The 24,470-nt window shown below is 38.7% G+C and overlaps 1 protein-coding gene across 1 annotated transcript in view; it reads left to right on the top strand.

Annotated features, from left to right (window-relative positions):
• The window catches only part of DCAF1 (DDB1 and CUL4 associated factor 1), a 47,207-nt gene that overhangs the window by 17,859 nt on the left and 4,878 nt on the right, over positions 1 to 24,470 (top strand). The window contains exons 9-22 of the mRNA XM_034440065.3: positions 1,431 to 1,589; positions 2,370 to 2,546; positions 3,092 to 3,301; positions 4,217 to 4,386; positions 4,670 to 4,794; positions 5,610 to 6,870; positions 7,189 to 7,387; positions 8,827 to 8,909; positions 9,481 to 9,565; positions 13,006 to 13,239; positions 14,486 to 14,579; positions 15,331 to 15,435; positions 16,461 to 16,534; positions 16,688 to 16,792. Coding sequence (XP_034295956.1) covers positions 1,431 to 1,589; positions 2,370 to 2,546; positions 3,092 to 3,301; positions 4,217 to 4,386; positions 4,670 to 4,794; positions 5,610 to 6,870; positions 7,189 to 7,387; positions 8,827 to 8,909; positions 9,481 to 9,565; positions 13,006 to 13,239; positions 14,486 to 14,579; positions 15,331 to 15,435; positions 16,461 to 16,534; positions 16,688 to 16,792 — 3,081 coding nt within the window. The remainder of the gene's footprint in view (positions 1 to 1,430; positions 1,590 to 2,369; positions 2,547 to 3,091; positions 3,302 to 4,216; positions 4,387 to 4,669; positions 4,795 to 5,609; positions 6,871 to 7,188; positions 7,388 to 8,826; positions 8,910 to 9,480; positions 9,566 to 13,005; positions 13,240 to 14,485; positions 14,580 to 15,330; positions 15,436 to 16,460; positions 16,535 to 16,687; positions 16,793 to 24,470) is intronic.

Below are 24,470 nucleotides of genomic sequence, written 5' to 3'. Positions count from 1 at the left end.
TCAGTCCATCTTGCTGAAGAGAATCTTGTGAGATTTGTGCTTTGGAAAAGCATTTACAATTCTGGTAGTTACCAGAAGATTAACATATACTGATACTCCAAATAAACTTGTATATTTAAATATGGACAATTGTGTAATGATTATGTACTGCTTGGGGACAGAACCAGGGGTGAAATGCTCCCGGTTCGGACCGTCTCGGGGGAGTAGGTAGCAATGGCAGTGGGCAGTTCGGAGAACCGGTAGCAAAAATCCCTGCCCCCGCCCCCCATGCCCAGCTGAGCTGCGCAATCATCAGAGCCTTTTTTTCCTTTTAAATGGCTCTGACGATCCAAGCTCTGACGATCCCAGCTGAGTTGCCTGCTAATCAGGCAACTCAGCTTGGATTATCAGACCCATTTAAAAGAAAAAAAAGTTCCTTTTTTTCTCCCCCCCTCCCCCCATCCTCCAGCTTGCTTACCTTAGCTGCTGGTTGCAACGCCTGCCTTGCTTCGCTTGCTGTAATATCTGCAATCCATCGCATCAGCAAGCAACTGAATCTCCCTGCCTGCAATCAAGCTCATTGGTGAGCAGCTCTATCTGCAACTTTAAGACTTGTGGACTTCAACTCCCAGCAAAACTGGCTGAGGAATTCTGGGAGTTGAAGTCCACAAGTCTTAAAGTTGCCAAGGTTGGAGATCCCTGTTCTATTGGGTAAGTTTTTTTCCCCTTTGGGAGCTTTAAAAAAATAGTTAATTGGGTTTTTTTAGTTCTTTTTTTAGACCTAGCCATTTAAAGTTTAGGAAGTTTTAAATTTAGCTGCTTTTATATAAAAATAAAAATAAAATAAAATAAAATAAAATAATATTTGTGCAGCTTTCTGAGATTTAGTGTGTTTCTGTAGTGTTTCACTCTAACTACACAAACGCACAAAATCTCACAAAGCTGTATATGGAATTTTGTGTGTGTAAAGTGTGAAAGTTGTTTTTTGGGCTTTTTGTGGCTGTGGGGTTCCTGCTTGTTGAGGGGCCATTTTGGATCTAGCACAGCTGCTTTTACATTGTGGGTGAGCCAGTTGTGTTGTGTTGTGTTTTGTAGGTTAAAAAAGGGCAAAGAAGTGACATTGACTTGGCCACGCCCTCCCAGTCACCTTACCACCAAGCCCCGCCCACTAATTAAGCCACGCCCACAGAACCAGTAGCAAAAAAATTTAGATTTCACCTCTGGACAGAACATTACCTATTTAAACTTTTCAAAAGCATTTGAATTGGATCTTGTTCTTATTTAAATTACAGTTTTTCTTAAAGAGAGCAATGGAGTGAAATCTCATTCTTCTCAATTTTTCACAGGACACAAGAAAGAATATTTCATTTGTAGTGGAAAGCTTTGCTAGGTTGATTTTAATTAGCCCACTTGCCTTATAACCGACAATGATTTTATGCATTTGTCTGCAGTATTTGGCATCTTTGCTGCTCCACAACAAGTTTGCAACAGAGTTTGTTGCTCATGGAGGAGTACAGAAGCTGCTGGAGATTCCTCGCCCTTCTATGGCAGCCACAGGTGTCTCCATGTGTTTATACTATTTGTCTTACAATCAGGATGCCATGGAAAGGGTAAGAGCACATCCTGCCACCAGAGGCTGTATGCTTTGAAAAGGGTTTGCATATTTCAAGTAGGGACTAGAATATTCCAGGTATCCTCACCTTTTGGGAAATCCAACATAAATATTTTGAGTGTACTTGTGTGATAGCTTATAATAGGATAATACCTACTAGTAAGCTGCTGAAGTTGAGAACAGGTCATCAGTTAGATATATATCTTTATTGAAAGTTGAGTTGTATTGCTTGCATAGAGTATCCTGTTAATTTCAGTAGGGGAGACACATAATACTTTTTAAAATTTGGCTTGAAAATGAATATGTCAGAGTCTCTCTATCACATTACCTGAAGACAGCAATAGTTAAGGCACACACTTATTCATGCAATATAAATAGATTTTATTCAGCTCTATTTCAGCAAGATATACCCACTAGTTCTAAAGAAAGGATTGCTTTAATGCTTTTTTTAAATCAGAATTCTGTGGTGTGTTGCTTTGGTTTTCATTGTCGGTTTCAACTGTTTACTTATCTTCCAAGCATAGATACCCTGTGTTCATGTTAACCACTTATTTATTTTTTGTAGTAGTGTTTTTATTGCATTTGTATCCTGAATGTTCATTTTTGACTTTTGTTCAGTTCAAGGACTCCAAAATATTTTAAGATGTGTGTCATCTTTGTAATTAAAATGGAACAATGAATGCTATCCCTTTCATCACAGCAGTTGCTGGAGGATTTGTCTACATATTGTTCCCATTACTAAAAGTACAAACGATCACAGTGTTTTCTTGTTCTGTAGGTATGCATGCATCCCCACGTACTATCAGATGTTGTGAACTACACCTTGTGGTTGATGGAATGCTCTCACGCATCAGGCTGCTGCCATGCTACCATGTTCTTTTCTATTTGTTTCTCGTTCCGTGCAGTTTTAGAGCTCTTTGATAGGCATGATGGCTTACGGCGCCTAGTTAACTTGGTAAGTCTTAAAACGGTTGTGTTTTGCTTTTCTTAAGTACTTCAGAACTGCTGCCTTCCTTTTTTTGGGTAGCAAAGTTGCGCGTCATTACAGGATTGGCCTTTCAGCTTGGCTCTGCTTTGTGTTAAACAGAAACTTAAGGTTGCGTATAGTTTCTTGATTGAGGCTTTAAGAGCTCCTTCAAAAGTTACCACCAAACAATAATAATCAATATGCTGGAATCTCAGTTTAGCCACCCTGTTCTAAAAGGCAAATGTGGCTTTCTGTCCAAAAACAACTTACATATATTCTATTTAGATACTTTGTGTGATACTTTGTACAGTGAACGTTGAGTCCATACCTTCAAATGAGCACCTGATGGGTTTAGAAGGATTCCGTTTTGTAAGGTTGGTTATATGAAAATTTGAACAAAACAACCAGCAAGCTAAAAAGCAGGAGGGATGTGCATGTGGCTTAAATGAACTTGCTAACCAATGTAAGATAATAAATCTTTAGATATTAGTAATAAAACTGTAGTAAACCTGATTTTTTTCCCCTCACTTTAGATTAGCACTCTTGATATCTTAAATTTGCAAACCCAAGGTGCGCTGCTAAGTGATGATGAGATCTTTGCTAGCCGTCAGACTGGAAAGCATACTTGCATGGCCATGCGCAGGTATTTTGAGGCACATCTTGCCATCAAAGTAGAGCAAGTGAAGCAGTCACTTCAACGCACAGAAGGTGGAATTCTGGTCCATCCACAGCCTCCATACAAGGTAGGCAGTACATTGCTGGAAGTAATAAACCTCTAGCTCTTGCCGTTTCTAGAGAACAACAATAGATATCAAAAAAGGTTTTCACCTACAGGTAATCCACGACTTACGACCACAATTGAGCCCAAAATTTTTCTTGATAAGTGAAACATTTGTTAAACGAATTTTGCCCCATTTTACGGCCTTTCTTGTCATAGTTGTGAAGGGAATCAGTGCAATTGATAAGTTAGTAACACGGTTGTTAAGTGATCTGGCTTTACCATTGACTTTGCTTGTCAGAAGGTCACAAAAAGGGATCACATGATCCTCGGACACTGCAATGAGTTAGTTGCCAGGTGTCTGAATTTTGATCACATGACCATGGGGATGATGCAATGGTCATACGTGTGAAAAACGATCTTAAGTCAGTGCCGTTGTAACTTTAAACGTTCACTAAATGAACTGTAAATCGAGGACTACCTGTACATCTAATACAGCAACTGATATCTCTTCTAGGAATACAAGGTCCTTGCTGTGATTGTATTTGGCATCTCATAGACCAATTTAGGGCATTCTTTCTGGGGCTGCAGTTTAACTGTACCACTTTTCAGTTTGCTGTGGGGATCCAGTTCAATGCATAGAATCCTCGTCCTCTTTTAGAATATTATCTATAGAATCTAAGACTTTTTAATATTGAATGCTTTTGGATTTGCAATTTAAAATAATGGATCAGATCATTGGGTTTTTAAATATGTGCTCCTGTTTTTATTTTGTGCTTTTATAGATTTTAAATATTGTGGTTAGTTTCTGAATATCAGCATGATTTCCTTAGTGAAAAGGTAGATTGGAGTTAAAAAAACAACAGCCCTATTTTATAAAGTGTTTGTCTTAATTTTTTCCAGGTAGGTGATGATAATGAATGTTTGCTTCTACTTGCAGGCTTGTTCCTATACTCATGAACAGATTGTGGAAATGATGGAGTTTTTAATAGAATATGGACCAGGTCAGCTCTATTGGGATCCAGCAGAGGTGTTTCTCAAGCTATGTTGTGTACAGCTCATGCTTCAGCTTATTTCAATTGCCTGCAATTGGAAGACTTACTATGCAAGGTGAGAGAACAACAGGATATGAAATACCTTATAAGTTGCCATCGGGATGGAGCTGGCAATTGCTCCAGGACAACTAGCCTCTGTGGTTAATATGTATATTTATTAATATTAAATACAGTTTGTTTGTACTCCACAGACTTCTGGAGTTACCCATAAAATTAATAGAAACAAATACACTCTCTTGTTTTTGAAAAGAGCCATCCTGTGAATTTATTCAGCTCACTATTCCTTGAATATGTTTTGTAATGCTTTGAGTTAAATGTATTTCGTTTTTGTTTACCAGAAACGACACGGTGCGTTATGCGTTGGATGTTTTGGCCATTCTCACTGTGGTTCCAAAAATTCAATTACAGTTAGCTGAGGCAGTGGATACCGTGGATGAGGGAGGAACATCTATTTCTATTGTGGGTATGTGAAACCTGATCTCTTGGTGTGCTTCCTATGAATACTTGTACCAATGTAAAACTTTTAAGTTCTGAGCAAATGAACTGTAAGAAAGGATCCTCTTGACTGTGTGGCTGTTAGTATAAACTCATTTCTTTTTTAACTGGATGGTTTCATCTGTCTGAACAGATGAACTCAGGTGGTGGGGACATTTGTGGGATGTTGCTGCTTTTGTCCAAATGATTAAAACAGTATTGTACCCTATGCTTCACTTCTTTTGTACATGAGCGACAAACATGTATGGAGCACATTAAAAAAGAATAGGGTTTGTATTAGACATCACTGTTTTCATCAGCCTGCCCTCTGCCTCTCACTAAGGTCTATAGATACATTTAAAAGGGAAACTAGAAGCAAAGGCATCCGGTTCGTGATTGGCTCTTTTTCTCTCTCACACACCAGCTTCAGAGTTTTCACTTCCAATTATTTGATTGAATTATACACTCCTAATCGTTATTGTGAGAGAATCTAGTGCTGTACCATTAAGAATTATCTGAAAGAATGAAGTGTATTGCTCTATTATTAATCCTTATGGGAGTCTCTTTATTTCATCCCAGGTTATTTCATAGGGCCTGTTGAGAGGCAGGTGAGAAAAATAATGTTTAGTCTGAATTGTGTATTGCTCAGCATTTTCACTGGATAAATACAGATTTGTGCACCATTACATGAGTCAAAAGATACATCGCTCCTATAATATACAAGTGGAGCCATCGTTCTCTTACACTAATGTCTGATACATTTTACTTGCTAATGTTTCACTTAATTTTTTTTCTTTTTTCCAGGTATCAGCATCATTTTGGGGCTTGCCGAGGGTGAATTCTTTATTCATGATGCAGAAATCCAGAAATCTGCCCTTCAGATCATCATTAATTGTGTCTGTAGTCCAGACAATCGCATCTCCAGTATTGGCAAATTTATCTCTGGCACACCTCGTCGCGCACTCCCCCAAACACCCAGGAATAGTGAGCATACTTTGGCCAAGATGTGGAACGTGGTGCAGTCAAACAATGGCATCAAAGTGCTGTTATCATTGCTCTCTGTCAAAATGCCCATTACAGATGCAGACCAGATCCGAGCATTGGCCTGCAAAGCCCTGGTTGGGTTGTCGCGAAGTAGTACAGTCCGGCAGATCATCAGCAAGCTGCCCCTGTTCAGCAGCTGTCAGATCCAGCAGTTAATGAAGGAGCCTGTGCTGCAGGATAAGCGCAGCGAGCATGTCAAGTTTTGCAAATACGCTGCGGAGCTGATAGAGCGTGTCTCAGGAAAACCCTTGTTGATTGGGACCGATGTCTCTCTGGCCCGACTGCAGAAGGCAGATGTGGTGGCCCAGTCGAGGATTTCATTTCCTGAGAAGGAGCTGCTTCTTTTGATCAGGAACCATCTCATCTCTAAAGGGCTAGGAGAAACTGCTACCATCCTTACAAAGGAGGCAGATCTACCCATGACAGCAGCTTCTCATTCCTCTGCCTTCACCCCAGTTCCTGCCACTTCATCTCCTGTGTCTCTGCCTCGTACCCCTCGCATAGCAAATGGCATTGCGGCCCGGTTGACTAACCATCCTTCTGTTGCTTCTGGTGCTTCCTCTGTTCACCCTCAGCCAAGGCCAGCTGGCTGCCAGGGCCCACTTGCACTGCCAGGCCCATCTCACGCCACCAATACCCCAGTGATTGGCAGGATTAGCTTTATTCGTGAGAGACCATCTCCCTGCAATGGCAGAAAAATCAGAGTGCTTCGGCAAAAATCAGACCACGGCGCCTACAGTCAGAGTCCAGCTATCAAAAAACAGCTGGACAGACACCTTCCTTCCCCTCCCACCTTGGACAGTATAATCACAGAGTACCTTAGGGAGCAGCATGCACGCTGCAAAAACCCTGTAGCTACTTGCCCCCCCTTTTCTCTTTTTACACCCCACCAGTGTCCTGAGCCAAAACAGAGGCGCCAAGCGCCAACTAACTTTACCTCGCGGCTGACCCGCAGGGCAGCCTTCCCAAAGTATGGCGGGGTAGATGGTGGATGCTTTGATAGACACCTTATATTTAGCAGGTAAGGAAGATGGTTCTTTATTCCTACGATTTTTTGGGCTATGCCATTTAGAAAGTGGATTTGGGTGTCATACCGTGGCTTGGACAAAACTGATTGCCTTGGGACCACAAGGAAGACTTTGCTATATCACCTCTATAGCATTTCTGAGCTATTGGCAAGATTCTTCTTCCTTTATGAAGAAAGCTGAAGCCGTGTCTTTTCTCCTAGCAGACTAAGATGCAGCTGCCCAACTTCAGTCGCATTTGGCCATTGCTCCTGTTTCTCCTTTTCCCTTCCAGAAAATTAATTTTCTTACTTAGTTGCTCTTTCATATCCCAGGTTCCGTCCAATTTCTGTGTTCCGGGAAGCAAATGAAGATGAAAGTGGCTTTACGTGTTGTGCATTTTCTGCACGGGAGCGATTCCTGATGTTGGGCACCTGCACAGGGCACCTAAAACTCTACAATGTCTTTAGCGGGCAGGAGGAGGCCAGCTATAAGTGCCATAACTCTGCTATCACACACCTTGAGCCATCCAGGGTAAGGAAAAGGCTGAGAATATTCAGGTCAGGAGTGCTTTAATAACAGTTTTCTCTCTTTCATAAGGATTGGGAGATTAGGCAAAATGGGAATGAGAAAATGTGACAAGATTACATTGATAGCACAACAGAGATTGGATGTTACGGCCTGATTTTATTGACAGCACGGAATTTTTAGTAATTGCTTAAAATATAGGTAGTCCTTGACTTATGATCACAATTGAACCCGGTTGCTAAGTGAAGGGATCATTAAATGTTACGTGACTGATTTCAGGTGTTAAGTGATTGTACAGGTTGTTTTGCAATCCCAAGTAGAGAGCGCAAAGTGCCTCGGGGTGCATGGGTGGGGAAGAGAACCTGGTAAGCTCAGTTCAGAAGCTGCAAATGCTCCCTGCTGAAATCCAAGCAGGATTTTCAGTTTCTAAGGGAGAGACACACATGACATGCATCTGGCTTCTCAGGGTCTCCCCCACCTCCCCTTGGTGCTCTTTATCTTATTACACAGCGTCTCGGCTCTCCATTTGGAGTTCCTTCTCATCTCCGGGGGCTGGCTGGATGAGCTGCCTGCCGAATAACGTCTTGTCTTTCATATTGATTTTCTGGGGGAGCCGGCAGAGAAGACTGCAAATGGCAATCAGATGTTTGTTGGGTGCATGGCAAGCAGTTATAAATGTGAACAGGTGGCAAGCACCCTTTTTGAGGATCTTGTAACTTTTAACGGTTGTTAAATTACCAGTCATAAATTGAAGACTACCTGTAACCTATCATAGATCTGTCTGTTCAGTGTAGTGTAGTGAAGTGAAGTGTAGTGTAGAGTGTATAGTATAGTATAGTATAGTATAGTATAGTATAGTATAGTATAGTATAGTATAGTATAGTATAGTATAGTATAGTATAGTATAGTTAGTATAGTACAGTACAGTATAGTTAGTATAGTACAGTACAGTACAGTACAGTACAGTACAGTACAGTACAGTTACAGCTTAGGGCAGGTAGAGAGGACTTATTAAAAACAAAAGCAGGTGAATCACTAGAATATATGAGTAAAGACCAAAAAAAAAAAAAAAGCTTAGAAGTTTTTAAACTTCTTTTTCTGAACATTCAGAAGATTGTGGAAGAGATGAGTTTCCAAAACCAGTCTCTCTTTTCTGCTCTTTGGATGAGCTTATGCCTGAAATGGAATCATTGTTCAGGATAGTTGATTTGTAATAACCACCTGGTCTGACCAAGCCAATAGTATGTTAGTGGTTTTATCTTTGTATAATTGTGATCATACTGCCTTAAATTGGCCAAGAGTATTATCTGCCTAGAAGAGTGAAGAGTATTTTGTATATATTTGTGACATAGGTAGGACTTTGCCTTTCTCTTAAAAGAAACCTCACATGCTGTCCACGTGCCTAAAGAGTGTCTGCTTCTTTGACTTCTCTTCCCAAACTGCAGGATGGTTCTTTATTGCTGACATCTGCTTCCTGGAGCCAGCCACTTTCTGCATTGTGGGGAATGAAATCTGTCTTTGAAACCAAGTATGTATGCTTTCTATCAGTGTTTCTCAACCTTGGCAACTTTAAGATGTGTGGACTTCGGTTTCCATAATTCCCCACTCAGCACACTAAGAGTTGAAGTCCACAACGTTGCCAAGGCTATATGGTGATTTAATTGTCTTGAATGGCAGGGCATTAATCAGGCAATATTTTAATATTTAAAACTTTTTGGTGTTAAATACTCTGTAATATTCAGGTTCTTTAAAGTAGCCAAAATGTATTAGTTCCTGACTTAGTTACTGCGTATTGTGGATTTAAAGAACCATAGTGACTCAGCGGTTAGAATACAGTATTGCAGGCAGACTCTGCCCACAGCTAGGAGTTTGATCCTGTCTGGATCAAGGTTAACTCAGTCTTCCATCCTTTTGATCCAGATTGTTGAGGGCAATATGCTGACACTGTATAGAGAGTGCTTTAAAGCACTGTGGAGTAGTATATACTGAAGTCTAAGTGCTATTGCAGATGTATTCAAATGTGCTAGATGAAAGCACAGATATTTGAGTGAAAGCTTTGTTCTTTGTAGTAGGCTGATGATGTGCTTTTTTCCTCACAGGCATTCCTTCACGGATGACCATTATGTTGAGTTCAGTAAGCATTCTCAAGATAGGGTCATTGGCACCAAGGGGGACATTGCCCATGTAAGTATTGATGGTTGAATCTCAGAAGAAATACAGGGCTACTTACTTGCCACAGCCATTTCTTATAGACAGCACTTGAAAATACAGAGAGCAAGGTTATTCCTGAGAATTTATTACCTGGCTTGAAACCATTAAAGTGAGATTGGTGGTATATAAATTTAATAAACAAATACTAGGCTTTTGTCAATAAAATGAAAATCTGCAATCACTGCCATATATTTTTTAACAAATAGAAAAGTGGTGTTAAATGAAAAATAGATTGATTAAATACACTTTGGCATTACTTGAGAGAATTAGAAATAAGCTCAGAAGTGATCCACAGATCAGATATGTTTTGTGGGATTAGATTAGGTATTCTTTAATATCAAAATGTGCAAAATATTCTTCAAGACACAATCCTATCTTTGAGCATCTGTAACTATAGCCCTAATACTTCATGAGAAAGGCTGTTTTCTGGAACACTTGCTGCAATTCATTCTTGAGGATTTATTCCTTAAAAAGCAAACTGGTTATACATCAGCAAATGTAGTTGTAAAATAAATATGTTGGAAGTTGTAAATCCTAGTTGTAAAATAAATATGTTGGAAGTTGTAAATCCTAGTTGTAAAATAAATATGTTGGAAGTTTTCAAGACAGAAACAATAGAACCTGTTTTTTTAATGATAGCAATTTATCGTATCTAGATCCGTTCCAGTCGGGCTTCAGGCCTGGGTACAGCACGGAAACGGCATTGGTCGCGTTGGTTGATGATCTCTGGAGGGCTCGGGACAGGGGTTGTTCCTCTGTCCTGGTCCTGTTAGACCTCTCAGCGGCTTTTGATACCATCGACCATGGTATCATGCTGCACCGGCTGGAAGGGTTGGGGGTGGGAGGCACCGTTTTACGGTGGTTCTCCTCCTTTCTCTCTGACCGGTCGCAGTCTGTGTTGACAGGGGGGCAGAGATCGACCCCGAGGCCCCTTATATGTGGGGTGCCGCAGGGATCGGTTCTCTCGCCCCTTCTGTTCAACATTTATGTAAAGCCGCTGGGCGAGATCATCCGTGGTTTCGGGGTGAAGTACCATCTGTACGCTGATGACACCCAGCTGTACATCTCCACCCCGGACCACCCCAACGATGCCCTTGAAGTGATGTCCCAGTGCCTGGAGGCCGTGCGGATCTGGATGGGGAGAAACGGGCTCAGGCTCAACCCATCCAAGACCGAGTGGCTGTGGTTTCCGACGTCCCGATATAGTCAGCTGGCACCATCGCTGGCTATTGGGGGCGAATCATTGGCCCCCACGGAAAGGGCTCGTAACTTGGGCGTCCTCCTGGACTCACGGCTGTCTTTAGAAGAGCACTTGACGGCCGTGACCGGGAGGATTTTTCATCAGGTTCGCCTGATTCGCCAGTTGCGTCCCTTTCTAGATCGGGACTCGTTACGCACAGTCACTCATGCCCTCGTCACCTCTCGTCTGGACTATTGTAATGCTCTCTACATGGGGCTCCCCTTGAGGTGCACCCGGAGGCTCCAACTGGCGCAGAGTGCGGCCGCGCGGGTGGTTATGGGAGCAACATGGAGCTCCCATGTAACACCTCTCCTGCGCGAGCTGCACTGGCTCCCGGTGGTCTTCCGGGTGCGCTTCAAGGTTCTGGTTACCACCTTTAAAGCGCTCCATGGCTTGGGACCTGGTTACTTACGGGACCGCCTACTACCATCAACAGCCTCCCACCGACCAGTACGCTCCCACAGAGAGGGGCTCCTCCAGGTGCCGTCGGCCAAACAATGTCGGCTGTCGGCCCCTAGGGGGAGAGCCTTCTCTGTGGGGGCACCGACGATCTGGAATGAGCTCCCCCCAGAGATACGGAGGATTCCGGATCTGCGCACCTTCCGCCGCGAGTTGAAGACGCTTTTGTTTCATCAAGCTGGCCTCGCCTAAATCTCCTCCTTTCTAAAGTGTAAATTCTAAATTTTAATGGATTTTAAAATATGGGTATTTTAAATTGGGTATTAATTCAGCCAAATTTATTTAATTCATTTTATTCGATTTTAAATTTTGTATATCTATGTGTTTTATTTCATGGCTGTGCACCGCCCTGAGTCCTTCGGGAGTAGGGCGGTATAGAAATTCAATAAATAATAATAATAATAATAATTTACCTTAGGAAAAATAAAGATGAATGTTGAATCCAGATTTCTGAGGGGAAAATTCTACTCAAGGGATACTCGCAATAGAGGAAGGAAGGCAGGATTTGCGTGGAAAAGGATAGCTGTACATTTTGCCAATTTTCTTCTCTTAAAAAGAGGAGATGACATAGTTGCACTGCCAGAGAAAAGGAAGAGTTAGCGAAAGCCATGGTTCCATTGCTGCAGTTGTGTTGCACTACTAGCTGTCAAACAACTGAATGGCATGCTAGGCATTGTGGCTTAACATTGCTCTCAATTTTCTCACAAAATTCCAGAAAATGTAACAATTGTTTCTTATGACCTGATACAAGTCACCTGTAGCCCATTTAGCCCATGCTGCATATATCTATTAAAATCTTGGCACTTTTCCTTATGCTTTTGTTCTTATTCCTGCATGTTTACATTTAAGCAAGGCATTTTTCTCTGTTGATTTGCTATTCTTTCTGTTAGCCTTCAACTATAATCTGATCTGGGTTCATAATATGGTCATTTGCGACAAGCTAAAATGTTAATTCTGAGCTTCAGCAAAGTGCAAGTGGCAGCTAAGAATCCGGGATGTAATCTATTCTGACAAAAAAGGTAAAAGTAATAAAGCCAGATGCTCAGAATATAAAAGAATAGATTACTTTATAAAAACAATTTTAAGGGAAGGGAATAAGACTGTTAAATGTTCTTGAGTATTAATGACAGAATGTTATCTTCCTTTTTGTTTTGTGAATCTTTTTCACCACATACTACATTGGGCATTATTATGTAACTCACTGCCTCTAAGATCAGCTAGAATACTTTTCTATTGCGAGCCATACATTCAAATATCAAAGTATAGTTTTCAGGCCAGCAGTTTTGCTTCGTGTCATAAATATTCTATGGCATAGGAATGAATCTAGGAGAAGTGAGCAACAGTCATGTTTCCCCCTGGGTTATTAGATGACAAAGTTCCGTTCTGCACCAACATTTCCCTTAATCATTTGGAGACAGGAGCCGAAGAATTTGTGAGGTTTGCATGTGACACAAAATGGTCTGAGGTAAACTCTAAAAGACAGAAATAAAATTTAAAACTAATACGATTGTTAGATCATTCTTTCTTTGTCTCGACAACTTTTAAGATGTATGGGTTTCAACTCTCAGAGTTCTCCAGCCAGCATGAGGAAAACAAGGGAGATGGGAATCCATGAAGTGTGAGTGATTTGGAAATGGTTGCATGTGCTTTTTTGGACAAAATATTTGACAGGTGTTGACTAAGTTATTTTCTTTTTTCCTTTTTCATCTAAAAGATCTATGATATTCAGACTGGCAACAAGCTCTTGACTTTGTTTAACCCAGATCTTGCAAACAACTACAAGAAGAATTCTGCCACGTTTAACCCCACAGATGACCTTGTCTTAAACGATGGTGTCCTCTGGGATGTTCGCTCTGCACAGGCTATTCATAAATTTGATAAATTCAATATGACCATCAGTGGTGTTTTCCACCCGAATGGACTGGAGGTCATCGTGAACACAGAAATTGTATCCTTTTTAAACCTTAATTTCAATGTCTGTTGGAATAGTAGAGGTTGGTAGGAAGAGTTTGCTTAATTGTTTGTTTAATTTCAAGATTTATAATGTCACACAACTTAAATTGTGTGACTCTCGGCAGCAGAAAAGATAAACCCAATCCTCTTTCATGTGAGAACTCAGAACAAAAATCCTTAATTGCGGAAATAACAGCAGGTTGATAAACTTTTTGGCTTTGCTTATTGTCAAGTCAATTGACGTCTTCTGCTCAAAGTGACTAAGGCTTATAAATGTTTCAGCAGAAGGTATAAATAGTACTGTTCTGTAGAACAGAAATGAACATACTGCAGCCAGGTTTCTAGGAGCCACTTTTTATGAGATGGGTAGCTATACAAATTTGATTAGTAAAGCAAGAAATTTGGGGGAAAGATAAGAAAAGCGCGATGGAAGAAGAGGTGGAAGCCATTTAGAAAATAATGGCTTCTGCCAAGTGATAAGGAGCATGGTGTGGATGGGCAAAGAAGCCAGAATGGGGTAGAATAGCAGAAACGAGAAAGCCCAGCACAGTAATGAATCCAGATTTCTGGAAAGAGCAAACTCTTTTTATCCTGATAGTCTTGGGTATGGCTGAAGAGGAGAAAAAGGATTGGTAGAAAAACAGTAGTATTATAAAATATCCTTCTTGGGTATCCTTTGACTAAAATATTTTTCAGTTCAAATATAGTTGAACCGTAACTTTTTGTAGAAGAATTATTATATCAGTGGTTGAATTTTCAGTATATTTTTAACAGTTTCTAACATAACATTTGCCTTTATTGTTACAAAAGTGAGAGCAATTATGACTCTCCTAACTTTAGAGCCTAGTCTTATCTACAGGCATGTAGGTCCCAACAGATTACACAATGTGATCCATGATAGAAAATAAGTGCTTCATCCCACCATAAAGACATCTGTGATATTCTGTACATGAGAAATTAATGCAAGGTCAATTCAAAACTTACATGAGTTTTGCAAGCTGAAATGAAATGGGATGGGTAGACGCAAAAGTATTATTCTGTGATGTATCATGCAAATTGAGGAAATAATTCATTAGATTATCCAGATATGTTACTATAATTGTTAGAGAAATTCTATCTCAGGGCTGGGCAGATGATGGGGAGTGCAAGGCTGTCATTGGAGCTGGAGAGTGAGAGCGAGCGAGATCCTTTGCCAATGTCCCCTATTTATAGTGCAGAATCTTCCTTAATGATCTCTCCAGTGGGACTTGCGGACTTTCCACTTGTTACACACAGTGCCTGCTTTGGATCAATGCCGTGTTGTTTTCAACCATACTGGAACAGTTATGTATGGAGGTAATGACTGATTTTCATTATGTGATGGCATCAGGAGAGCTATAGATTTTGTTTCACCATGCTTTCTAGCAGTCACCAAAACAGCACAGTGGGTGTTGCCAAGATTTGCCAAGTGAAAACACTTTAAAAAGGTCTTGAGTTGGCTGTAGACCTCAGAAGGGGCTGGGGTTCAGACTTAGTTCAATCTCTGGCATTTTCACGTAGGATTGGGAAAGGCTATAATCTGAAAAATTGGAGGGCAATTGTCAGTCAGGGTCAGCACTTCTGAGTTAAGGGAGAAGAATTCAGATTCATTAAAGCATTTTTCTAGGTTCCTGAACATATTAACATAAACAGTACTCTGCTGATTGGACCCCTGGCCTATTTTGCCCAGCAATCTGTTCTTATAATGCATAAGGATGGCTTCTATGGACTTCTCTGGAAGTCCATATCTCTTGCTTGATATTTTCCCTTACTTTTTTTTTTAATGGTGCCTTTTTCTCTCTGTTTAGCTTTGTTGCTCCATTTGCTGTTCTTTGAATCTTAGACAAAATGAATCATAACTTACTAGCAGGGAATTTAAATTTCTAACCTAAAGTATAGTACAGTTGAATGGCTCTATATTTTCTGATTTTGTTGATAATCTTATTCAATTCTAGGAACAAATATGTATTTAAAAACAAAAAGATTCAACTTCTAAACTTCTAAAGCTTCTTTGTTTCACATGCTTCCTCTCCTTATATTCCCTAAAAATATTTTCTTTCTTGATCAGCTATGCTACAAGCAGATGATGAAGATGATTTGCTGGAAGAGAGAATGCGAAGTCCTTTTGGGTCATCCTTCAGGACATTCAATGCAACAGACTACAAACCAATTGGTAAAGATTATAATTGTTCCTACTGAAATAAACCGAATGAAATTAATATTTCAGTTGCTCTGCTAGGAAACATTTCCTATCCATTTCCTATCATGATCTCTACCAGAATGTAAATTTGGTTAAACATCAAAAAGGGATTTTTCTGTAAAAGTAGAGAAAGAAAATATAGGGGGAACAAAATGCCAAATACATTAAAAAAATCTCAAAAAATTTTCAGAGTGGAGAACTTCAGTAAAGGTATATTATGTTTGACAAATTTCTAATGCCAAATATTCAAAGAAATCATAACAAGTGGAAGGGAAATCTCTAGCCTTCCTTTCCTACTACATGGGAAAAATTAAAATACTACCTTTTTATTGGTGAAGTATACTACTTCAGTTCAGAATCTGTTTAAAATTTGTTAGTAGAGGAATCAAAGATATTACTTAATAAATAGTATGTGAGTTAGAGACGGACCTTCAAGCTGCATGTGATTCCTCTAGCCTCCATTTTGCCATTTCAGAGTACTTCTAGATCATGCTGATTAAATGCATTACTATGTTGTTGTTGTTTTTAAATGGACTGGCCCTCTAAATCTTTGTAGATTTTTAACTCAGTAATTTTAAAAAGGGAGGGGAACCAAAATTTCTTTTTTTCCCTTCCTTGATCCTTTCTCCTGTTAGTAATGGTATGATCAGAGACATGCTTTCTATCATCCTCAGAAGCTAAAAATTGTAGATCCCCAGCTAAAAATATTACATCCTGGGGTATTTCAGATAATTTCAGAGTTGTATGTGTAAAAATATCTTTCTGATATATGTCTTATAAATTGCAGCAAGGAATTGCCTTTTCTACCCTACACCACCATTTTGTCTTCTGTCTTCTTCCTCACTAAGGCCATCCTTTTGTATTGAGGTTGGCCTTGGGGTGTTCTAGATATACAGTAGTAAGATACATAATGCCAGATCTCAAAAGCTTAAGTCTACTTATCCAGCTCTGGGACTTTCCAGTGTCCTGTTGACTTTGTTACATGTTTTTTTTTCCAGCCACCATTGATGTGAAAAGAAACATCTTTGATCTATGTACGGACACAAAGGATTGTTATTTAGCTGTTATTGAGGTAAATTTTATAACTATATATATTATATTTATATATATATATATGGTAAATATATATAAAATTATCATTGAAGAAAAATAATCATACAGTATTCATTAATAGGTTTGACTGAAAAATTAATTTACTATTTTGTGCTGATGGTTCCTTTTGTAGAACCAGGGAAGTATGGATGCCATGAACATGGATACTGTTTGCAGGCTCTATGAAGTGGGCAGGCAGCGTTTGGCAGAAGACGAGGAGGATGAGGAAGAAGATCAGGTGAGAAGCAGAATACCCTTTTGGAAGTTAAAGGCAGCTGAAACATTTGAAAATCTCTCCTGAGTTATCAGTACACCCACCCTCACGCTATAGCTATTATGCCTTGAGTTCTGATGAATGCCTGGTGACAGCCTGTTAGAAATTTTTGACTTATTGAGTGCTTAATTATGTATGTGTGTATGATTAAACTGGTTAATCAGTACCTCTAATGAGGTAGCTACGCTTATAATTCTGTGCAGGATATGAAGAAGACAAGATGTCCTCTTATGATGTTTTGTGGAATTTCTTGGTATTCTTCCAGTGCTTTTGCTTCAGGTATCCAATCATGAAATGAGAAGGCTTGGCTGTAAAATTGTTCCTGGTTAAGTAGGAAGAATGATTCAAACTTGCTTAAATTTATTTATTTATTTATTATTTAAATTTTTATGCCGCCCTTCTCCCGAGGGACTCAGGGCAGTGCTCAGCCACAATAAAACACAAGATTCTGCTGTTTGTTTCCATTGTTTTGCTGACATACCTGTAGTTGGCCATTAGGATATCTGAAAATGATTATTACTCCTTGTCTTATTAGGGCTGCAGCAAATAATATATACAGTTGAGGTATATGCTCAGCTGCTATTCTTGATGCACTTTGGTGTCACATTTTTTGATGGCTGATTTGTGTTTGTGACTTATATGGATAATGATTTTTTAGATTATTTCAGCAGAAAAATTGATGTTTATGCAGATGAAGTTAAAGGATTGTCATGGCAAAGTTTAAGAGAATAAAACAAGGAAATAGCCTTGCAATTTGATTTTCTGATTTGTCTATTAGGGTAGATTCATTAGGCAGGATTTCACTAATTTAATATTTTTGAAAATTTATTTTTATCCTTCACCATTGGCATTCCATTTAGTTTTTGTAGGTGCTGATTGTGATCCAACCCTAATAACAAGCACTAAACTTTTCATTGCTAATCTTTTTTTTTTTTGTTACTCCATCTGTTATGAAGTTCAGTGTTTTCTTTAGGCAGCAGGCTCCTTTCTCAATGTTAGGTTTTTTTTCAGTTTTCTGAAAAACAGAATATTGCCTCTGTTTTTAAAACTCCTTAACACATATTCCGTATCTTTTCCTGGAAAGCTCTGTGGCAATAAAAGGTTGCGATAAGATCTGGGCTTAGGCTGGCCCTCCTGCTGATATACATTTCTGTCTTAGTGTTTGCTTTTCTGACCATGTTTTTATCTCCTCTAAGGACAGCAGAGGATGAGTTACAATCCAAAGTCAATCTTGGAGCGGGTTACTGATTTGCCCCTCTATATAGGAGCCTTCAGCATTTGCAAGGCCTGAATTTCTGAATGACAAGAGCCAAAATTAAAAATGAGACAAAAAGATGTTTTGCAAATGGAAACAGAATGATTTCTTGGGACTTTTAGGGAAAGTTACTTTTACAACAGTTGCAATTTTGGCAAGTCTCTACTGTTGATCTGTAATGTCTTTTAAATCTTTTACGTTTGGGCTACGTAAGATTTCTGAAGACAAGAGTGTACTGTATCCAATCTTTGTAGTTCCACATTGTAAAGGCGTGTTGAGATTGCATAGAAAACTAAGCTAAACTGATTCAATGCACTGTGAGGTTATCTTCCCTTGCCCAGCTCTTTCTGTCCTCTCCTCATAGGTTTGAGTCTGCAACTTTTTACCAGTCTGTTGGGTTTGGGTTTCCTGTTTGGGCTACCTTGGATGAGAAATAGCGGTGCATCTGCTCTCAGAAAAGTCCTGTTTCTGGATATGCTCACAATCTTTTACCATTAATAAACTTGGGGAAGGTTTTTTTATTGTGCTGTAATCCATCTTTTATTAGTATTAGTGTAATAGTAAATTAATATTCCCTCCTGAATAGAAATTTCCCAATATATAGAATTTCTCCATCCTGGTTTGTACAGTATCATAGCTGAGTGTGCTGAGAAAGAAAACTGTGCTGTCAAGAGGCCAGCTCCATTCCTTTTGTTTGCACAGAAGGGGAAGAGAGTATTGTGCAATGCTGCTTTCATTATTGCCTTCTCCTCCTCCTCCTCCTCCTCCTCTGGGACCACCTTCTGCAGCCCCCTCTGGTGATTGCAGCCTGGATCTAAACCTAGTTGAAAACAACAGCAGTATCTGCTTATGGAGTAATAGCTATGTATTTTTTGTTGGGATAGCTAACTTATTTAATAGTGTGGGAAAGCGACTCTGCATTTTACTTCATTCTTACTATGTCGTGTTTCCCATCATGGCACACAAGCCCAGCTCAGTGGTCTCAGCTCTTCCTTGAATCCATGTCTGATTCTCTTAGTACAAAATAAAGACTTCAGTGGCTGAAACACAAAAGTTGCTTACAAAACGAGGTGGCTGTATGGAACATCTTCTCCTCTAATGCCATCCAGTTCTTTTTTGCAGCACCACAAATATTTTATGGGACTATGGTCAAAATGTTCTGCAAACGTAGCAGTTTGAAAGCATGTAAAAAATGCAAGTAGAAAAATAGGGACCACCTGTGTTGGGAAGGTAACAGCGCTCCGTGCACTTTTGGTGTTTAGTCATGCTGGTCACATGACCACGGAGACGTCTTTGGACAGCGCTGGCTCTTTGGCTTAGAAACGGAGCTAAGCACTGCTTCTAGAGCCGGAAATGATTAGCACGCATGTGCAGGGGAACCTTTACCTTTATGGTAAAAATGATCAGGGAAAAAAGTCAGACTGTCTCCTCTAGCCTTACTGCCCTGGTCATTGCTGCAAGATTTTTAGGGGGAAAAAATGGATTAGTTGCACAACTTTATTATAAATATTTAAGCCTTTTTTATGTGCTTGAATAAAAAGGCAGCCAAAACTGTAGAAAGACAAATCACTTGGGAATGCAGATATTTGAGAAATTGCGTAAATGTAAAGAAATCAAAGTTCCCTTTTGAGAGAAAAAATATTATGGCACACATATGCTTTATCTGTTTTGCAACAGGTTCTTCTAGCTCATAATAATTTTCAGTGTGCAGCATTCAAGGCTGTTCATGCCACTTATTATCAAAACAGGTGGTACATCGCGGTAGGTATAACACGATGAAATTCTTCAGCCTGTTTGATTATGGATATGAATTACTTATTAACTGTTAGTGGATTATTTTTCTCAAAAAAATTACTCCTTTTGCACAATGCATCCAAAATATTTATAGCATTTTAGCTGCATTCCATTTAAGATTCCAGCCAATCTTATCAGTGTTTTTTAATCATTAGGGAAATATGGCAAACCACAGTTAACTTTAAAGCCCAAACAATAGCTCTGGACCTCTTTTAAGTAGTCCATGCAATTAATTACTATTTAAAAAGATATATACAAATTTACCATGTCATAAAAAATAAAATATAACAGTGTATTCAATACAGCTAGTTAACAATGACTATTGGGACTGGAATTTCTGTTGCTAAGCAACATCACCTGACTGTGCTGCTTATTGATGGAAATTCTGGTACTTCGGATTGCTGTCATTCAGCAAATAACTGCAGTCATTAAATGAAGGTGTCCTCTGGTCACCATTTGCAACTCCTTCTGGCTTCCCCATTGACTTTGTTTGTAGGAAGCCAACAAAAAAGGTCCCAAATGTCAATCACATGACTGTGGGGGTAAAACCGATGTTAGTATGAGGACATTTCTAAGTATGAGGACCTGTCGTAACTACCACTTGTTCAGCATCATTGAACTTCGAATGGTTGCTGAACTACTTGAACAAAGAACAGTTGTCATTTCTGATAAATGTTTAATTTCCCCTTAAATACGGTGATTTTTAAATCATAGCAAATAGACAGTGGTATTTATTTTGAAATTCCTTTGATTTCTTTTATTGATAAAAGCTTGGCCTTAAAGCAAACATTGTCTTGCTCAGAAAAATTGGAGTACTTTATATTAACTGGATTGTTTGTCGATCCAGCTCAGTGGTAGTGGCTCTCCATCAGCTGTTCACAGGGTCTTTTCTGTTACCAAATTCCTTTTTACCTGAATATATATTGCAGGCAAAGCATGTGTTCTAACATGGATCATGTTATTCTCTAATATCTCACACTGAATGAAGACTCTGAATGTTACTTATGGAATCCAAACAGGATAAATGTAAGATGCAACATTTGTACTTGTAGATACCAAGTTACTGTTTTAGTCGGCTAAGCTATAGAATGGCAATAACTATGTTTTAACTCTTCACCCAATTTTGCCTCTATTACAAATTGTTTGTTGTGTGACATGTATTCTGTCTATCCATGTCTTCTGGGTCTACATAGAAGCCTATGGTTAAGAATCTTGCTCTCTGTGTGCTGATATGTATGTAATACATACATGTATTACAGTCAGGTCTGTATTATATTTGGATGACCCATGAGGAGTTGGAATGCATTTGGAGGCCAAGCTCTAAAGGTAAAAGCAATATATATCTTTTATACACATTCTGTGCAGTTTAGATGAAAGAATAAATTATCTCCAATTTAAGGTAGGCAATAAAGGTTTGGAAATGCAAATGTTCATAAAAGGAGCTAAAAAGAATGTTAATTTTTACATTTACATATTCAGAACAATCTTTTTGAATAAAAATTGTATTCAGAAAGAGTAAATAGCATTTAAGCCGGAGATAAGCTATGTTTAAGCAGAAAGAATATATTTTCAGGGAGGGATTTTGTTTACTAGAGATTAACATAAAGCAAGAAACTAGTTGAAAGTTGAATTTTATTCAGAGGTAGTTACAGACAGGGCCAGGATTTGGACAGCATGTGGAATAGCAGTTTGGGTTTTGGAGCAGAAAGATAGTTTACCATAGAAACTTACGTAGCAACAGAAGCTCTTTTGCTAAAGATTTTTTTTCGACTGAACGTATTTCACAAGATATTATAGAGGAAAATAGGAGGGAGCGCTACATATACAGCTATGAGTTCCTAAATAAAAAGTGAGAAATAAACCCAGTAAACAAATAAGTTTCATTTCTTGTTACATATGTTCTCAGGTCCATAAACATATTGCTGCCAGAAGCAGTTGATTGGAATTTTTTTGCTTCTGCGTTTAATTAATTATACTTTAGCACTCTCCTGATTCCTTTAACACTATTGTTGCACTAGTTACACAGACTAATGTTTGGCTTGCCTTCAATTTTGGATATAATAATAAATTGCAATTAGTTAAAGAGAGAAGAAAAATTTTCTGTTTTCTTTGTAGTAGTACCAAAACCGAGATAGATTAATTTTTATACGGTAGAATACTCTACCATAAAATATTTGAAAGCAGATGAAAATGAAAATAATATGACTGTTAATATTTTTCATGTAATCTTTAATACTTAATAATTTCATGATTAATAGTTACTGTTAAAAAGTTGTGCTCCGTATATATATTTAACAAGGTTTGGTTGCTGTTCTCTGTATGTTGTACACCAATTGGCAAATCTGGATTTGCTTCTGTGTAATATCTTAAAAAGTTCCGACATTCAAGGAGTTCTTTGTAAAAATAAAAGTCCTATATGCGAGACTGTAAAAAAAAACAAAAGGAATGGTAGGGGAAAAGATAATTGACACTGATGGACTGAATCAAACCTATTTATTTTTATTGGACTTCATTTTGGACAATATAACATTTCGGCTAAAATATGCAACAAATTTCAAATCAGGATAATATTGTAGGTATTATGTGATTAAACTTTTTGGTAGAAAATTGTAGTTTTTGGGTTAGAAATGAATGTTCTTGGATATAAAAGTACTGGTTTTTTTTTTTTTAAAAGTCATTAGTGAAATATGTTTTATAAAGTAATTGTCTAAAATAGTGCTTATAAAATGGAATATGTCTTTAATAATTTAAGACTTGGTTAGAGGAAAGAAAAGTGCATACTTTCTAATATATAGATATTATAGCAGTTGTAGATGTTGCTATAGCAATTCAGATTTGGAATTTTTCCAGTGCTAAAACAAAACACACAAGACCAGTTGCATTATCCTTTCCTGGATTTTAAAAAAGGATTGCAATTTCAAATGCATACGGATAGTCCTCAACTTACTACCATTTTAGTGACCGTTCAAAGTGACATTGTGACATTGACAAGTCCTCGCATTTATGTGTCCCCACAGTCACATGATCAAAATTTGAGTGCTTGGCAACTGGCATACGTTTACAATGATCACAGTGCCCCACAGTCACATATTAGCCGTTTGTGACCACCTCAGAGGGCTTTTAGCAACCAAAGCCAATGCGGGAAACCAGATTTGCTTAAACACAGCATGATTCCCTTAATGATCACAGCAAAAAGGTTGTAAAATCAGACATGTGACTCATTTAATGACAACATGGCTTAGCAATAGATGTCCCAATTGTGGCTGTGAGTCAAGGACTGCTATAGCGAATCTGCAGACTTTTTTTTTAAAAAGGCTTCTTTTATTAGTAATAGGGATTACAGCCTTCTGATTTTTTTTCTTAAATACTGAATCTTTAGATACTTTTTATATAAAATAATTATTAATGGCTGATTTTGAATTCATGATCTCTTTCAAAAATCTGGAGACTGTATGCCCAAAATAGCAAGTGAGATTTTTTGTATGTAGGAATGTATTTTCCCATATATGGATGTTTTGAGCTGCCCGTTTCTCCCTCTATCTAAGGAGTCTCAAAACTCTACAGTAATATGAAGATTAGTGTCCCAGGACTAATGAGGAATTTAAAACTAAAGATGCTTTAATGAAAATATAATTGACAGTGGCAGTTCCTTATATACAATTTAGCAATAAGCTTCCATTATTCAGATATTGTGTGAAATAGGTAGCTTGAGAGGTGGGCTACTCTGGCAACCCTTCTTTGTATGGGAGTCTCCTTGGCCTCCTTTGGCAGGGCTCAACAGAAGTTCTCCCTACCATTTGACATGGCTGCAATTCAGTGGTGGGTTTCAAAAATTTTTACTACCAGTTCTGTGGGTGTGGCTTGGTGGACGTGGCAAGGGAAGGATACTGTAAAATCTCCATTTCCTCCCAATCAGCTGGGTCTTGGGAGGCAGAGAATAGATGGGGGCGGGGCCAGTCAGAATTTTTACTACCGGTTTTCCGAACTACTCAAAATTTCCGCTACCGGTTTTCCAGAACTGGTTAGTACCTGCTCAAACCCACCTCTGCTGCAATTGCTAACAGGAACAGAAACTTGCAATTTCATCTAAAAATTAAACCTTCTCTTCCCCCAGGGATCTTGAGGTTTTCCTACTCACAGAACCAGAAAACAGTGAAATCTGTTAAAATCATCTACAGGGGGGAAGCTTTTTGTGTGAATGCATGTGCAGTTCTTGTGGTGGTCTGTAAAACTGAAAAGATGGTTTACTTGTGGACAAGAGATATACTGTGTAACATCTTAGTATTATTTGTTGCCTATCAATTAAAAATTGCTCTTTCTGCTTTTAATTTAACAATTGAGATGACTGAGAAATAAGAAAAGATAAGTTTCCATGAGCATGTATTGTTGGATTATATTGCCAGTCTGAATAGTTCCCTTCTGTTAGAAATGTGGTAAGATTATACTGGGGCATTCCATTTTGCGCTTGGTTGTAGGGGGGCAAAGTACAATGATACAAATATATAGTATTTTGGAAAATATTTGGCCAATTAACAGAGATATTTTTTATTATAAATGCCACTTACATTGAAGACCTATGAGCTTTGGCTATGT

Source organism: Pantherophis guttatus, chromosome 2, assembly GCF_059756535.1.
Source record: "Pantherophis guttatus breed Tessera chromosome 2, ASM5975653v1, whole genome shotgun sequence".
NCBI classification, from domain to species: Eukaryota; Metazoa; Chordata; class Lepidosauria; order Squamata; family Colubridae; genus Pantherophis; species Pantherophis guttatus.
Note: the sequence above shows the minus strand (reverse complement) of the source record. Positions and strands in the feature narration are given on the sequence as shown.